Raw genomic sequence first — 18,364 nt, 5'->3', positions numbered from 1 at the left:
TTTTGGAGACAGAGTCTCACTCTGTTGCCCAGGCTAGAGTGTAGTGGCTTCAGCCTAGCTCACAGCAACCTCAAACTCCTGGGCTTAAGCAATCCTTCTGCCTCGGCCTCCTGAGTAGCTGGGACTACAGGCATGTGCCACCATACCCAGCTGATTTTTTCTATATTTTTAGTTGTCCAGCTAATCTCTTTCTATTTTTAGTAGAGACGGGGTTTTGCTGTTGCTCAGGCTGGTCTTGAACTCCTGACCTCAAGTGATCTTCCCACCTTGGCTTCCCAGAGTGCTGGGATTACAGGCATGAGCCACCGCGCCTGGCCATTTTTATTTACTTTTAAAGAGCTGGTAATTTGGTTTGTCACTGTAACATTGCTATGTGTCTTTTTGACTTTTGATTAAAAGTAAAAAATTGTGTACCTCCTTGGTATTTTGGTAATAGTTAGCATCTGATCTTTAGTGACAGTATAATCTATTTCAGGAATGTTGGTATTTGTAAAATTTAAATACTTTTTATAGCTATGATCTAATGAATGAATAGGCAGGTCTCAATTTCAGAGCATTTAGGAAGAAAATGTAGTTAGTGTACTTTAAAAAACTGCTCGTGAGGCTATTGCAAAAACAGACCATCAATCCTCAAAGTATTTTAAAATGCAAGTTTTTAATGAGCAGACTGTCTTTACATTTTGATGATTATAATTGTATTTATGTTGCCATTTGAGAAATAATGAAACTGGCATGTAAAAATGCCTTTTCAAGGAGCAAAGTTTGGAAATTAGGGCCTTTATATTTTTGGTTTTTATTTTTATTAAGATATTAGAACAGGCTATTAGCTACTACTGAGAAATTTCTCTTGGTGGATGACTATACTTATATGTTTATAATCTATGTGTAACATTTACATGTAAAATCTCTCACTAAGCAAGACATGGCAGTTATGCATTATGTTCTCATTTCAAAGATAGTTTAGGATAACTTGTCTTTAAACCTTGGAGACTAACTGATTTTTGTCTAAACTTTTTATTATTTCTTCATAAAATTTTAAGCTAAGTTGTGAAACCATCTTTCCAGTTATGTTAAAACTGAATCTTGGCATAATGAATCAGTCATGCAACTTTTTTTTTCCTTTTTGGTTAAGTTTCATTTTTATGAATGTATGCATGTTTCACCCAGTAGAAAAGTAATATGCACTGCATGTAGAGTGAGCTGATTCAGTGCTTAGAGTTTATGTTACTGTGGATTTCACCCTGTGCTGGTATTATGCTACATTTTTTTCCAGAGATGTCAGAACTTGAATAGTCATTCATTTTGACATGGTACCCTATTTATAGTATAATTTAACTGGGGCTAAACTGGATTTTTCAGAAATGATATTTGAATGGCATTTTATTGAGGAATTAGCAGTGTTTTACATGAATATTTTCTAAAAGATTTTTGTTTGTAGTAAGTTGACTTTTAGATAATGTAGTTTCACTGTGCTTTACCACATAAGAAAATATTTAACCTTTCTCAGCTTTTTGATCTTCTCTTTCTGTAATGGGATGGGTATTGGTAGTAGTAGGAGGAAAATGATTATCACCTTATAAAACTTATCTTATGAAGAACTTATCATATCTTCTTCCTGCAGATCAGATTTCTCTTGACCGAAGAGAAAAGTTGACATTTAAGTTCTAAATGTCAATCTGTATTTTTTTTTTTTTTGAGACAGTCTCACTCTTTTGCCCGGGCTAGAGTGCGTGCCATGGCGTCAGCCTAGCTCACAGCAACCTCACACTCCTGAGCTCAAGCAATCCTTCTGCCTCAGCCTCCTGAGTAGCTGGGACTACAGGCATGTGCCACCATGCCTGCCTTAATTTTTTTGTATTTTTAGTAGAGACGGGATCTCGCTCTTGCTCAGGCTGGTTTCAAACTCCTGAGCTCAAACAATCCACCCGCCTCAGCCTCCCAGAGTGCTAGGATTACAGGCGTGAGCCACCGCGCCCGGCCCAATCCGTATTTTTAAAATGGTAATAACTGTATGTGGCATGTCCTAGCCTGATATAGTTAAAAAAAAATTAAAAAAAAAATGCATTCCTATTAATGTTGTTTTGTTAAAATAGACAAAACAAATATTTCTGATATGGGGAAAATGCCCTGTAAATGGGTTTTTATATTGTTTTGTTCTTAAGAATTTTAGCTCTAGCATATAAAATACTCTTAACAAAATGTGTAATGTATTATTTGAGAATTTTAATGTTATGTTTCTTTATAAATGTGTTTTTTGTTTCCATTTAGATCTCGAATACCTGATGCATGCAAAACAACAGCTAGTAACCACAGCTAAGCGTTGGGATTCTTCATCTAAGACTATTATAGATTTTGAACCTAATGAAACTACTGATTTGGAGAAGAGCCTTCTTATCAGATACCAAATTCCTCTCTCTGCTGACCAGCTGTTTACTCAGTCCGTTTTAGACAAATCATTGACCAAGACCAACTATCAGTCACGGTTGCATGACCTTCTTTATATTGAGGAGATAGCCCAGTATAAAGAAGTCAGCAAGTAAGTTATTTTAGAAACACTTAAAAAAAAAAATCTCCCATTTGGATGATATTTTTAATTTTTAAAATGCAAGTGTGCCTAAGTGAAGGCTGGTAGTAAGTGGTTGTTATTCAATAGCTGTATTCTATCTTTAAATGAAATATGAGCTTCTTAAGGCAAGAACTGTGTTGCGCTTATCTTGGTATCCCTACTGTTTTAGTGCATAGTTATTTCTACAAGACCTTACTAAGCATCCGCTAGGGGATAAGCTCTTTGCCACGTGTTGGGAATATAAATCTGTGGTTCCTGGTCTTGAGGAGCTTTCAGTCAATGGTAGTCATAGCAAGCACTCAATGAATATTTGTTGAATAAATGTATAACACAAAAACTGAGAGACACCACATATTTTGAAAAGTTATTTTAAGACTGATCTAGGTCTTCAGGAAAGCTGATAATAATAAAACAGCTTCATAGCAGTTTGTAAATGCCTTAACATATTTTACATTTTATTCTTACGCCATAGGTTAGGACCAAGCGCTTAAATCGAAAGCTTATTTGAATCGTTTTAGGAAAAATAATCTTCGAAAAGAAAGTTTGAGTGAAGGAAAATGTTAATGAAATAGTTGTTTTTGGTAGTAGCTTTCTTCTTTTTAGATAGCTACTATAAAGTACGGAGACGAGCCTTAAAAACTGAAAAACACTATGATGATGCCACTGTACTGTGGCCCAGGTGACAGAATGAGACTCTGTCTCAAAAAAAAAAAAAATTGAAAAATAATTAGATGTGAATCCGTTTTTGTAAGTAGTTTTCCTTTTCAATACAGCCTAATCAATATATTTCTCTTCTCCAAGCTGCCTTATTGGTACCTTATCATTAGTATTTTGGTAGATACTGAACACTCATTAAGGGTATAATCAGAAAATAAAAGTAAGTGAAAACTTACAGATACTTTGTGTTACTCTGTTTATAGATTAAATGTGATCTAACTTTTGAAAGTACCTAATTTCAAATTAAATACATATAAAATTTTCAAAGTCAGAGTATATTTTTTCATTATCTAAGACTTTGTCATGGCCCATTGAGGGTCTTTTTTTTTTTTTTTTTTCAGTCTTTCATATGATTTATTTTTTCCCTTCAACCATAATAATATGATATCCAAATTTTGACTTCACTGGTGAATCTGTAAACACAGGTTTATCCATCCCACTTACAGGCAAGGCAAATGCTGCTTCTTGAAAAGGTCCCACCATGGACCCTCTGGTCATCCAACCCAAGTCGCCCCCTTGCCTGGCTTTATCTTCACTATATTGTGCAGCCACTTCGTTGAATCTCATTCCAGACTTTAACTTTTCCATGGCTTCCATGATTTTGCCGTGTTTTTCACATAGAATATGTCTGACCTTTACTGCATTGCCACCACCTTTGGGACCCTGAGCCTTCTTGTCAGAACTGTCACTCCCAGAGGCTGCTCCCCCTTTTCCTCCTTTTCCAGAACCACTTTTTCCTTTGGGTGGCATCTTCTAAACTTGCCGTTCCCCATTGAGGGTCTTTTAAAAGGCTTTTATCAATTGTGTCTGTAGACTATTCTAATGAAATCACTAGTTATTAAATAACTATAATACTGTATTTCATTTCATTTAAGTTTTAGAAAATGTTTTTGAGTTCTTTGGAGATTTGTTTGTTTGTTTAACTTTTCTTCAGCCACATGTTGATGTGGATTCAATAATGATTCTACCTTGATGTGAAATCTGTTTGATTCTAAGAGATACATTTTCAAAAGAAATTGACTTCAGCTGAAGCTGTTGTGTCCATTAAACTGTTCAGTGGCATGCCTAAACAGGTCATTGTGCCTGGCTTCTCAGTGCTGACAGCTGGCACGACAGGCCTAGTGTGGGTACACGTTTCGTCATCGAGATGAGTGTTGCTTCTGTGGGTTATGCTTCAGTTCTGTTGCTCTGCTTTAGTAAACCCAGGGATTATCTTATTATTTTGGTTGATTTTTGTTGTTCATATAGTCAGAAATCGGAAGAAATGAAATTCACCATGTAGCTTTGAAATTTTTAAAAAGTTATACACTGAAGAGATATATTCTAATTGTTGCTAAAGTTGATAGAGACATTTCTCACTAGCTTAGAGGTACGGTTTTAAGTTCATTGAAAATTTGGCTATTATTCTGCCATTCCACAAAAGGTTAGGAATTATGTAAGCCTGAAGGTTGATTTTAAAATGTGGCATGCAACAATGGAGAGATGGGTTTTCTTATTAAGAAATATCTTTGTTAATTATAAGATATATTTTGTATTTTAGGTATTTCTGAGTTATTAAATTTAAAAAAATGCGTATTATTTTAATATCTAAGAGAGATTACTAATATGGTTTTAGTTTTAGCCTGTTAAGCTTTTAGAAAAAATAAATATTAGTAGCTATAACTTTTATAGAAAGTCTATAATATCTACATCTTGAATATGTGATGAATCTTCTGCAGGAAAAGCTATATTTCTTAGGGCTTTTATTTTCTAGCGCCTCTACCTCGACAGTTTTGTTGCAAAGCACAACCAAGTGTCACAAGAGGTTTTTCTTGTTGCTCTAAAACTGTGACATTAATTTTTCATGCTTGTTAAATTGTGAGCAAGTGTTTTGGGATGGTGGATTCTGAAATAGATATCAGAGTGAAACTTTAATATATCACTTAAGATAGTTGAGAAATATATTACAGGATTTCAGGAATTTGTTAGGGAATAAAGTAGTTGAAATGGGAATATGGTGGCTGGAGAAAATCAGATTATTACCCAAATCTAAAATTAATTTAATGAACAAAGTTTAATGAGTATTCATAGTGTTAGGTTTTAGGCTACTCACTGCTGATTCTAAGACAAACAAGTGGGAGAAGGACAGTAGTCAAGTCAACAAGGAAATCAAGTCTGCTTTTGGGAGCAGATGGTATTTAGGCTGAATTTTGAAAAACACGTAAGATTTGTCAGGTTAAGAAGTAGGACAAAAGAATTTTGTTAAAGGGAACCAGATATGAGGATAAGAGCATAGAGTTTGGGGGAAAGCTGCAAGTTGATCATTATGGTTGTGATGGAGGGTGCTTGTGTGGTGGAGCAGGGTGGGAGAGAAAGAAGGCTGTGGAGCCTTGTCCTCAGAACTATGGGAGGCTGCTTCTCATCAGACTTACATTTTACAAAGGTCCTCTGATGGTGGTGTAGAGAATAGATTTGAGACAAACAGTCACATTAGAAGTTTGTTTCAGTAATCCAAGTTTAAAATGTTCAAATGCAGGTGAATTAGGAGGAGGAGGAACTAACAAGACCATTAGAAACTATTGGGGCTTGGTGATTCTGTGATGAAGGGATGAAGGTTGATGGGGGAGCCAAGGTCAAGGATGAGTTGGTTTCCGGCTTGGATACCTAGGTGGGTGGTAGTGCCATTCCCTACGATGTATAATACATGGGAGGAGTGGTTTGGTGGTCACACTGAGGAGGTCAGATGATAATTCAGTTTTGAATATACCAAATTTGAAGGGCATATAAACAAAGGTGTTCATGTGACAGTTGGATTTACAGCCCTGAGCTGAGAGATCTGGGAAAGGGTGACCTCACCTAGTGAGGTCTTAGAGAGTTGGAACAGGGCAGGGTGGATCTTTTATTAAATAGAAGGTGGTTGGTGCTTAGATGGGAGGCGGTCAAGCAGCTAGAGAGGTTGGAGGAAAACAATTAGGAGAGTATTACTGTACAGAAGTCAGTGGAAAAGGGAGCTCAAAGAAAGGGGAGAGCAGTTGCATAGTGAAAAAAAGGTATGAGAACTGTACATTTCCCTTAGCAACAAGAAAGTCCTTTGTGAATCACGAATTTCTTGCACTGTAAGTAATCTCTTCCTCCTGAGAAAGCTTTAATGACCCCAAATCTCACATATTATATGAATAGTAAAAGAAAAGTAAAATTTTAACTTCATTTGAGGAAGCATAAATAACATAAGGTTTCCTGTTATTTTTAAGAGCATATTTTATTTAAAGAGCAGGTGAGGCCGGGCGCGGTGGCTCACGCCTGTAATCCTAGCTCTCTGGGAGGCCGATGCGGGCGGGTTGTTTGAGCTCAGGAGTTTGAAACCAGCCTGAGCAAGAGCCAGACCCCGTCTCTACTAAAAATAGAAAGAAATTAATCGGACAACTAAAAATATATAGAAAAAAATTAGCCGGGTATGGTGGCACATGCCTGTAGTCCCAGCTACTCGGGAGGCTGAGGCAGGAGGATCGCTTGAGCCCAGGAGTTTGAGGTTGCTGTGAGGTAGGATGACACCACGGCACTCACTCTAGCCCGGGCAACACAGTGAGACTCTGTCTCAAAAAAAAAAAAAAAAAAAAAAAGAGCAGGTGAACACAGATTACATGTAAATTGGAGTATGTTTTGTTTCATTTTCATTTAAAGACATTTTTATATGAATCTATAGTACACATTCCACATATCAAAGTCCAGCATAACTAGATAACATACAATCTATATTTCTTTTTCATCCTACTATAAAAATAAAAGGATTTGTTTTGTAAAATTTGGATTCAATCAGAGGGCCACACTTACGGACCTTGGCGGCCACGTGTGGCTTTAATGTTGCAACCACCCATGGTATATCTCATATCTGTCCTCCTATTGTATTTTGGAAGCCCGTAACTTGTTAATATCACTGGCTCATAGCTGGAGAGAAATTTGCCCTAGGATAAATCATGCCTTGAGTCTCATCTATATCTGTTTTAGATGAGACTCTGGACTTGGGATTTTTGAGTTGATGCTGGAAAGAGGTTAGACTTTTGGGGAGCTATTTGGGATGGAATGAATATATTTTATACATGAGAAGGACATGAGTTTTAGGGAGACCAGGGGCAGAATACTGTTGTTTTGAATGTCCCCTTCAAAACTCATGTTGAAAATTTAGTTGCCACTGGGACAGTATTAAGAGGTGGGACCATTAAAAGGTGATGAGGTCATGAGGCTGTGCCCTCATAAATGGATTAATGTGGCAGGAGTGCTCTTGCTTGCATTCTCTTGCTCTTCTGCCTTCCACCATGGGATTATGCAGCATAAAGGCCCTCATCAGATGCCAGCCCCTTGATCTTGGACTTCCTAGTCTCCGGAACTGTAAGAAATAAATCTGTTTTTAATAAATGACCCAGTCTCAGGTATTCTGTTATAGCAATACAAAATGGACCAAGGCAAACCTTCTAAGAAAAAGTAGACAATGTTCCCATTACTCCTTATTATATTGTCTTACCTCTTATAGTACCATTCCAGAATGGCAAAGGAGAACTGTCAATTAGTTTAAATTATTCTTTCACCTCATAGTTCTCGACTGTGTAAATTAATCTTGATTCTCTGCCTCTTTCACACACATTCTCTCTCATACTTACGAGTATACACAGAAGTGTGAGTGTACCGGCCATTGTATAATATAACAGACTTTAACTTTTCCTTCCATAATTCCTGCATGAGACCTTCTCCATGTAGCCATGAAAGAAAATTTATTCTAGATGTTATTCATTAACATTATTGAAAGAGAAGTTTTATGGTTAGAATCTTTTGGTAATATCTACTTTGAAAGCAATCTGTTTAAAGTCCTTTGTAGTTTCAATGTAATGTGTTTTCTTCTGGTTCTAGGTGATTTTAAAGTCTTAATTGTCCCAATGGTGTATTAAAACAGACTTTCATATTAATTAATACATAATATTTCATTTTATTAAAAAATCATGTTTAGTTTCATTTAAAATATTCTGGATTTTTTTGAACGTGCTATTCTTCAACATAACTAAATATGTATCTTTATGGAACTTTCATGGGAGTTTATTCATTTTAAGAAAAGTTTTATTGTCTCTAGCTTTGGTTAAAGTCAGAGATAGCATATAGTTTTTAGCGCAACGAAGTGGAATTGATAAGTTTTAATTTTTGATATGTTTATATTTGATTTTTTTTTTACTCTCCTAATTATTATGTTTTTGATGTAAAATTTTCAAACTAGTTTTCTACTTTTGATTTAGGTTCAACCTTAAAGTGCAATTGCAGATTCTAGCAAGCTTCATGCTGACTGGAGTTTCTGGAGGTGCAAAGTATGCTCAGAATGGACAACTTTTTGGTCGCTTTAAGCTTACTGAAACACTTTCTGAAGATACTTTGGCTGGACGACTGGTGATGACCAAAGTCAATGCTGTTTATTTATTACCAGTCCCTAAAGAGAAGTTAGTACAGACCCAGGGAACCAAAGAGAAGGTTTATGAAGCTACTATTGAAGAAAAAACAAAAGAATATATATTTTTAAGGATATCCAGGGAATGCTGTGAAGAACTTAATCTTCGGCCTGATTGTGACACACAGGTATACTTGAAGATGACAGTTTAACCATGGTTGTCTGTAGTATCATTTCCAGCTGATATTCTTCCTCTGATTTGGTTTTCCTTCTACCATAAACAAAAGTGCAGCTGACTGTGGAGTCTTAACTGATAGGCTGAGAATTGGACCTCTGGTAACTTCCAGAGAAAATTGATTCTATTTAATTTAAGTAGCATCTAAAATGTTCCAGTTTGATACAAGGTTGAACTTTCTGATTCATTTTAAATTATCGATGGAAGAACAGATCAAAATAAACTACTTAAGCTACACTTTAGGCCATCTTTCATCTGCAGTTGTGTCTGCCCCTGTTCTCTTTTTCTTTGTGAGTTTTTAGGTGAATCATGTCTTCAGTCTGCCATATGGAAGGCTAGTCTTTTTTCTTTTTAAACACAAAACTTGTTGAATATTATTTATTCATAGTAAATTGATACAGTGTCACAGGGCTGGTTATCCGTCAAGATGTGTTATTTCATAGATGTTTTTCAATTTTATCAAATACATTCTTCATAGAATGGCGGAATCAGATAACCTTTATTTAGAGATTAAGTAATTTACAAATGCCTCAGTTTCTTTTTTTTTTTTGAGACAGAGTCTCACTGTGTTGCCCGGGCTAGAGTGCCATGGCGTCAGCCTAGCTCACAGCAACCTCAAACTCCTGGGCTCAAGCGATCCTCCTGCCTCAGCCTCCCGAGTAGCTGGGACCATAGGCATGCGCCACCACGCCCGGCTGATTTTTTCTATATATTTTTAGTTGTCCAATTAATTTCTTTCTATTTTTAGTAGAGACGGGGTCTTGCTCTTGCTCAGGCTGGTCTCGAACTCCTGACCTTGAGCAATCCACCCGCCTCGGCCTCCCGGAGTGCTAGGATTACAGGCGTGAGCCACTGCGCCCGGCCGCCTCAGTTTCTTAATATGTAAAATGAAGTTAATGATAGTATATACATCATTGATACTATAAAGTGAAAAAATCGATGTAATGTGCTTGACACAGTACCTGGTAATAAACAAAGCAAATATTCATAATTATTATTAGAATATGATTATATTTTAAAAGAATCTCTAAACGTGTTCCCCTAAATAGTTGCTTCCACGAAATATTCTAGTGAACTGCCAGCATTGATATTTACTTTAATGCTTTTTTTTAAAAAATTCATTTCTTGTGTTTCAGGTTGAACTTCAGTTTCAATTAAATCGGTTACCCCTCTGTGAAATGCATTATGCACTAGACAGAATCAAGGACAATGGGGTTTTGTTTCCAGACATCAGTATGACTCCCACCATACCCTGGAGTCCCAACAGGTACAAAAAGGAGAGCTCTTATTAAAGGAAGTTATGTTAATATGAAATTGAATATCTGTGTCAAATGACTCTTGCATATTTTTATCAGAAAGTTTGCCTGTGTTCTTCAGGAGACATTTTATTAGTTAAGAAAGGAGAGTAAAAGAACCCTGAGAATGAAACATTTGAGGTTCGTTATCTATTATCTTCACTTTCCTCAGAGTCTAAGTGAATTCTATTGCTTTTCTCTGCAGCCTTAATTTAATAGGATGCTGAGCAATTTGGGAATATTTCTGACTAGAAGTTGAATGGGAAAATTAGGGCCTTTCTAAAGTGGTTCAAATAGTTAAGTTAAAATAATTTTTGAATAATATAGAAGATATTTTTGAGATTTAGCAAAATGGAGAAAGTACGATAGAAGATACTACTTCAGAAATTGCTCTCCAGTTGTAATGGTTGTGTAAATATTGTTCTGCTTAAATTCTGTTTGGCACATCTTTACATGTAATGGAATTCCATTTTGTTTCAAGCATAGACAGCAGTGATAGCTTCATGCCTGTGTCTGTCTGTTCACCTTTTCATGGCTCTTATCTCTTTAGCCCCTGCCCATGCTCAGCTCTTGCCACTCTCCACGCCCGTTTTTAAAAATCTCAGTGACTGGCTGGGCATGGTGGCTCACGCCTGTAATCCTAGCTCTCTGGGAGGCTGAGGCGGGCAGATTGTTTGAGCTCAGGAGTTCGCAACCAGCCTGAGCAAGAGCGAGACCCCATCTCTACTAAAAAAATAGAAAGAAATTAGCTGGACAACTAAAAATATATAGAAAAAATTAGCCAGGCATGGTGGTGCATGCCTGTAGTCCCAGCTAATTGGGAGGCTGAGGCAGAAGGATTGCTTGAATCCAGGAGTTTGAGGTTGCTGTGAGCTAGGCTGACGCCACGGCACTCTAGCCCAGGCAACAGAGCAAGACTCTGTCTCAAAAACAAAACAAAACAAAACAAAATCTCAGTGGCTGTATGCAATAGAAGTTTATTTATCACTTGTGTCAATTCAGTCACGGTATTGGGGCCCTTTCCATGACTGACTGAGGCTCTGCGATCCTCAATAATTGGTTTCTAAGGTCACCCTTGGTGTTCACATTCAGTTGGCAGATGGGCATAATGAACCCAGAGGATCATGTGAGAAACGAGCAAGGCCTAAAAGGGGCATGTGTTACTTCCCCTCATATTCCATTTCTTCTGGCCCTAAAAACAGAACTAAACAAATATGCCTTACAGCACAAACCCTGAATCATTTCTCCAGGCTTTTGCTTACCCTCTCTGCCTTGCCTTCTTCTTTTTATTGCCAAAATTCTCGAGAGGGAATAGTCCGCATATTCCCAGGATTCCTACTTGTTCACTCTGTAACCTCTGGTTTTCACTTGCTCACTCTCCTGAATATGCTCAGTGATCTAATACTTGTAAAAATCCAGTGACCACTCCTCAGTTCTCATTTGATTCAGTTTCTCTTAATGCTTCCCTTTCTTTCGTTCCTACAGCCAATGCTTCATTTCCACCTGGACGATTTCAGTAGGCTTCTAGTTGGTTTCCAGTCCTGCCTTCTGCGGCCCTGTGCTCTAGGCCAGTCCACATATTTCTCCCAGAGTTACTTTTCTAAAATAATCATAGTAGTTCACTACTCACACATCTCTAAAGACTTCTGCTTGATGTGCAGATAAAGTCTGAGCAGCCTCATCCAAAGCTCTAGGATATGATCTCATTGACTGTGCTTTTCAGAACTGCCTTTTCAGATTGCTTTTACTGTTTTCTACTTGACACATCCCTTTTCCCTCTAAATCGCTATATGTTAGCCATATTGAATTACCTTGAAGTTTGTCTAATTTTCCCTATATTTATTTGCTTCCTTATCTTTTTGTTATTAAAAAAAATTTTGATTATTGTAAAATCCACACAACATAAAATTTGCCATCTTAATCATTTTAAGTGTACAGTTCAGTGGTGTTAAATGTATTCCCATTGTTGTGCAATCAACTTTTCCATCTTGCAAAATTGAAATCATATGTCCATCAAACAACTCCCATATTCCCTCTCCCTAGCCCTGTCTCCTTCTCTTCAAGTGTTTTCTCTCTCTGAAAGAATCTTTGCCCAATATTAGTCTATCGAAGATCTAAGTTGTCCAGCTTGAAGGCTCTCTCCTTCAAGTAGATGAACCTGACCTCTCCATTTCATTATTGCAACAAATATTAATATTTATTGAGCACCTGCCATGTGCTAGGCTAACTTAGTTTTGTGCTTTTAAGCATAATTTCTCTCAAATTAATTTTTGTCAGTTGCGTACATTTCTACTTTTCTTGCTCAGCTCTGAGCTTTGTAAAGGAAAGCTTTGTCTTATTTATCTTTGAACACCAGCAGGGTCTTGCACATTTACCATATTTGACACATTGACGTTAATAAGGATTTCAAGTTTAAAGAAAATTAGAGTTTCAAATGTGATGCTATACCAGTAAACTTTTTTTTTTTTTTTGAGACAGAGTCTCACTCTTTTGCCCGGGCTAGAGTGCCGTGGCGTCAGCCTAGCTCACAGTAACCTCAAACTCCTGGGCTCAAGAAATCCTCCTGCCTCAGCCTCCCGAGTAGCTGGGACTACAGGCATGCACCACCATGCCCGGCTAATTTTTTCTATATATTTTTTAGTTGTCCAATTAATTTCTTTGTATTTTTTTAGTAGAGACGGGGTCTCGCTCTTGCTCAGGCTGGTCTCGAACTCCTGAGCTCAAACAATCTGCCTGCCTCAGCCTCCCAGAGTGCTAGGATTACAGGCATGAGCCACCGTGCCCGGCCTCATACCAGTAAACTTTTAGGCATTTTTATTTGATATGCTCACTTCTGAGAATTATATTGTATATAACATAATATATTCAAATATTACTGACTATAAATGTTAACTGCAAAAGTAACTAAGAAAATGTCAAGTAGTAGAAAACTTTCAAGCAGGAAAAGACTTCATGCCACTGTAACTTAAATAGTAATTATAAGGTATCTGGGTCTAAAAACATACTGAGAAACCATTGGCCATTTAATATCTTTTCTGAAATAATGTGGAATATCTATGGATAAATAAAGTTGAAAAATTGTTCTTGAGCATGCAATCTATAAATTAATTATAACAATGCATGAGGCCAGGAGAAGAAAGGACTTTGAATTAATTTGGTTCAGGGAATAAGAGCAATTTTATTTTATTTTGAATAAACTTGAAGAGACTTTATATTGTTTTAAATTGTGAAAATCAGAGATGATTCTTACCATGTATATTGTAAATCTTTCTCTTATTAAGTAGGTGGTATGATAAATAAATACAGTTTGTTTTATTCATTGATTTTCTATAAATGTTCATCATTCATGGCCAGAAATTACTGAGACAACCGACATTGATAAAAGTTTCTGATTTGCTCTGAAGCATTTATTACACTCAAACAATTGATAAGCAGAATCAGCTGTATCAAGGGTGGGGAACTTTATTAAAAGGATTTGTTCTGTAAAATTTGGATTTGGTCAAAAGGCCACACTTAAGGATTTAGAAGGCCATACGTGGCCTGAAGGCCACAGGTTCCCCACTCCTGGGCTATATAAAAAAATAAAGAGATATTGATATATTTCAGAATTACACATATAAGTCTGTCATTAATCTCTTTAGATTTATACTTATGCATATAATATTATGTCTATCTCATTAAGTTCATTAAAATCCCCAGATTTGAAAGATTAGAGAGTGTTTTTAAAACTTTTTGTTTTTATAAGTATATACAAGTAATATCTCATTTTTCTGAAATCCTCAGAAAATATTATAATAATGGATGCTAACCTTAATTGTGCTTTTATTACTCAATTGTTTTTCTAAACAGCTTTGCATGTATTATCTCATTTGAACTTTAAAGTAACCATCTGATGCAAGTATCATTGCTTTCATGTACCTCTTAAGGAGACCATTGGGGTCCAGTATCATAGAATCATAGTGGGCAGGTATGGATTCAGGTAACTGTGGCTTTAAAAAGTGGAGTTGTAAGCCCAGAGGCAGATGTCCAGGGCTGTGCAGGGGCTCCGCAGTGCCATCAAGGACCAGTGTCTCCCTCTCCTCTCTGCCTTGTAGAGCATGTTGGTTTTCTTCTTGATGCTGTTGCCTCATGGTTATAAGATGACTGCTGTAGTTTTTTTTACCACAAACTTTTTCTGGTCTGCTGAAGGAGTAAGAAGGGCTTTCTCTAGTTTTAAAAAAACTGTAACAAGTGCAGCTTTGTTTTTGTTTTAGTAGGTGTAGAGGCCCTTCCCAGGGACTTTGGCCTGCATCTAATTGACCAGTGTTGGGTCTCTAGCAAAGGTGGCTGGGAATGGAGCGTTGTACTTGACTAGGCTCCATAGCAGAGGGAGGCAGAGGGGAAGGGCGCTGCGAATGGTTCGGGGCAGCCATTCCGCAGTGTCTGCCACATACCTTAGGTCTGGACTTAGAGATCACCTAAAGCACTTTTCTCATTTATAGAAGATGGAACATTGGTAGATACTAGCAGAATTATGAGTAAATTAGCTGGTTAATGTCGAGGGACTCTTTGAGGTAAAATGCTGGAGATTAGTTAATAGCTTGCAGGAAATCTAGTGCCATTGCTCAGAGTTCTTTTTTAATTTTTAACTTAAAAATTTTAAATTCCAGAAAAATAAGTAATGGCATGTTTATATGGTCAAAGTTTGTTTTCTAAGGTTTTATATTTTTTAAAGAGAATTTTGTTGGTTTGAGATTATCTGTCATAAATAACATCAGTTAAAATTTTTTAAAAGCCGAAAGTGTTAAGATTTTCCATAAATAACTTGCTTGTGATTTAAGTAGAGTTAGCTTCACAGAGAGGGAATTTTCCTGTCTAAACCTTGTCCTATTTCAGGATTAATTTGTAGGCACTTTGATTGCAAGTTTTCTAAGAATTTCTTTACACATCCTTCCTATTTTGGTTCACATCCCTATTGTCTTTACCATAGTTGTGATATTTAGTATTTTAACTGTAGTTGTGAAAAAGAACGCTGTTGACTCTCTACTTGGTTTGATCTGTTTCAGCATCTGCTGTCCACTTAAATCTTGGAAACTTAGCCAAGTCATAGAAGGGACATGAATAAGATAGATCTCATTACAGCAGCCATCTGTGCTAGTGTGACAGGTGTTCTGTATTCTCGAAAGTGTGATATATGTGTATCTGTGTGTGTGTGTGTGTGCATGTGTGTGTGAAAATATTAGAAAACATTTCCTTTTATTTGGCTTTGATACCTTTTAAAAAAACCTATTTTCTAAATTAAGATCTGTAAAAATTTAATACCTCTTAACCAGGAACATACAGGTTTTTCTCTTTTCCTCTTGTTTTAAACCTTACTAAGAGAACTTTCAATAGATTAGATTTCGAAATTCAGTTCGTTTCCCTTTTGCATTTTATTTGCTATGCAAAGAAATCACTACTGCATTATTATCTGAATAAAGTTTTCTGATGCTTTTATGTAACAGTGAAATTACATTTTTGAAACATTGCCATTACTACTTATAGACTTGGCAGCAACTAGATTAGAAGTGTGTGCTTTCTTTAGATTGGTTACCAAAATCTTTTTGTACTTGGAATAGGACAAGATAAAGTTAGTTTTGATTTACATGGTAAAACACCCTACGCTGACTCTGTTGGGTAATTGTCTAAAAAGCAGTTTCAGAAGGCATTTTAGCTTTTATAGATGCTATGTTATTTCAGTAGTTTGAATGATTTGGTGAAGTTCAGGATACTTGTGTGTTTTCTGTTCATTAATAATGTGCATGTGTTTAAAATAACTTAAATTTTTATTTTCCATAGGCAATGGGATGAACAATTGGATCCTCGACTAAATGCGAAGCAGAAAGAGGCTGTTCTGGCCATAACCACTCCACTTTCAATACAGCTGCCGCCTGTGCTTATCATCGGACCCTATGGAACAGGCAAAACATTCACACTAGCTCAGGCCGTCAAACATATTCTGCAGCAGCAGGAGACTAGGTGAGAGGGTAGGATGTGTGCTCATGTTTCACTAGTAGGGACCTCCCTCTGTTCTTGTTTAAATACAAAATGAGGGCCAGCAGGACAATTTTCATCCAGCTCGTAAACATTAAAAATGATAGAAAAAAAGGAAAAACCCAAACCCCCAAACACTAAAATTTGAATTTTCTTAAAGCATAGTGTTTTTGAAAATTGGCAATGTAGACAATGATAGTTTTTAACTAGCCACGAAAACTTCAAGTCTGCTAAATAATTATGATATCTGTTAGAGCCAAAGGAGTTGGGTTTAAAAAATATGTATTTTATATGATAGATTTAAAAATAATTTTGGAGAACTTCCTTTTTAGCTTAAAGAGTAATATAATTTCCTAAAGGCATCATTGAATAATGTTAGGAATTACTGAGTAGGCTGAGGGAAATGTATAATATTAAGATGGCCACTGCTTTTTTTTTTGGTATTATACTGCTTGAATAGTTTTGTGTTTTATCATTCTTTTTATTTGCACCATTTATTTCAGCAGGATTCTCATTTGCACCCATTCTAATAGTGCTGCTGATCTCTACATAAAGGATTATTTACATCCATATGTAGAAGCAGGCAATCCCCAGGCAAGACCTCTCAGGTATTTTTTTAAGGCTTATTATGTATCTGTATCATACTTTATTATTCTTAAGAAAAGGTGTCTATAAAGATTTTAGTAACTCTGGAAATACCAAAATATTGGTATTGGCATTTGGCAATTTGGAGGTTATCTTTTGAAGAAACCATTTAAATTAAGGAAAAATGTAAAAATCTTTGACTGTTCATTTCTTAAACATTAAGTAAAAAGAAAGACATCCTTTTTTAAGTTTTGTGTATAAAAATGTTGTTTCAACCTGAGTAGATTTTGATATGTACCTCTAAAAGCTAGCATGATGAAAGAAAATAAATATGATTAAATCACAATTTAATTTAAATTCTAGCACATTTTGCATGGCAGAATAGTCATGCACTGACAGTTCTTTATGGAAATAAAATTTTGTCTGTGATCATAACGCATTAGAGAAACATGAAATATTGAAATAATTTCTGCATCAAAGTGTAATTGACTGGTATTTAACAACTTTTTGCTACCATTTAAGAGACAAAGTGTCACAGGAAATTTTAGGTTCATAGAGAAAGCTGCTCTGAGTATATGTGGACATGAAGTGTACTTAAATGCAGGATTGTGGGGGAATAAAAATCCTTTTCTTCAGAAAACAATAAAGAATCATTAAATGGTTTATTATACCATTTGCTCTCATTGTTATATGAATTAATGTTTAGTTTTGCCGTTTTACAAACTAATATGTCATGCCCTAGGTTGTTCGAATACAATTATTGTTTATAATTTAATTTTTAACTACACTTTTGAATCATAACTCACTTTTTGTTCCTACTTGAGCCCAGGCATGGAAAAATGAAATTATGCTATTTAATTCTTCAATAACCATAACCAAAGCCATTTGAATGATTTTAGAATTGCATTAAAAAAGAACAAAAGAGGAAAAAAAGTGGTGTGGCCTGTTAATACAGGTTTTTATGCCATATTTTGTTTTTACTCTGGAAGACAAAGCAGAAGTAATTATTTTGAGTAGAATCCAGTTGTAGTTAATAAGAAAATATCACATGTACACAATCACTGTAAATAAAAATATGGTATTTATTAGAGGATAAATTCATCATTAACTAGTTTGCTTCAGATTCTAATCTTTTTCAGCGCATAGTGAAAGTTCAGCAGCTAGCGTTTTTGCTGTCAGTGCTCTTTAACGGAGATAAGCTGTAGGTTTTGTTTGCTTTTATTAGTATTGTGTGTGTGTTTTACTGTGAAACATGACAGTCTCAATTATCGTCGTGTACTCGGCTTGGAAACAATGAAGTAAGCCCCCTCAATTCTTGGTCGACTTAGCATAGGTCATTTGGCATTTGGGGCTGCAGAACTAGTCGATGAACTTTAAAATCCATCATTTGGCTAGGTTGTACTTAGCGTTTTCCATGTAAAATTATTTCTTGCATGTAGTACATCTAAATATTTAAAATAAGGAGTTATGTTCCAATAGGTTATGTGTATAGTTGTAGTGGCCCAAATACAGAAACTTGCCCTCTAGCAGAAAATCTCACCTCTCTGTAA

The 18,364-nt window shown here is 36.1% G+C and overlaps 2 protein-coding genes across 2 annotated transcripts in view; one reads left to right on the top strand and one right to left on the bottom strand.

Annotated features, from left to right (window-relative positions):
* HELZ (helicase with zinc finger) overlaps nt 1-18,364 on the top strand; it is a 185,126-nt gene that overhangs the window by 95,059 nt on the left and 71,703 nt on the right. Inside the window, exons 11-15 of the mRNA XM_012656897.1 lie at nt 2,269-2,536; nt 8,542-8,875; nt 10,059-10,189; nt 16,035-16,214; nt 16,736-16,837. Of these exons, the coding sequence (XP_012512351.1) occupies nt 2,269-2,536; nt 8,542-8,875; nt 10,059-10,189; nt 16,035-16,214; nt 16,736-16,837 (1,015 nt within the window). The remainder of the gene's footprint in view (nt 1-2,268; nt 2,537-8,541; nt 8,876-10,058; nt 10,190-16,034; nt 16,215-16,735; nt 16,838-18,364) is intronic.
* LOC105820428 (peptidyl-prolyl cis-trans isomerase NIMA-interacting 4) lies at nt 3,617-4,045 on the bottom strand. The gene has a single exon (XM_012656901.1). It carries the CDS (start codon nt 4,031-4,033, stop codon nt 3,638-3,640), a length of 396 nt encoding a protein of 131 aa, XP_012512355.1. The 5' UTR covers nt 4,034-4,045; the 3' UTR covers nt 3,617-3,637.

The sequence above is a fragment of the Propithecus coquereli genome, unplaced genomic scaffold, assembly GCF_000956105.1.
Source record: "Propithecus coquereli isolate 6110/MARCELLA unplaced genomic scaffold, Pcoq_1.0 Scaffold526, whole genome shotgun sequence".
NCBI classification, from domain to species: domain Eukaryota; kingdom Metazoa; phylum Chordata; class Mammalia; order Primates; family Indriidae; genus Propithecus; species Propithecus coquereli.
The sequence above is the reverse complement of the archived record's forward strand: the minus strand, read 5'-3'. Positions and strand labels throughout refer to the sequence as shown.

Coding starts and splice junctions, on each gene's coding strand:
- LOC105820428 (XM_012656901.1), bottom strand. CDS start 4,033: ATGCCACCCAAAGGAAAAAGTGGTTCTGGAAAAGGAGGAAAAGGGGGA.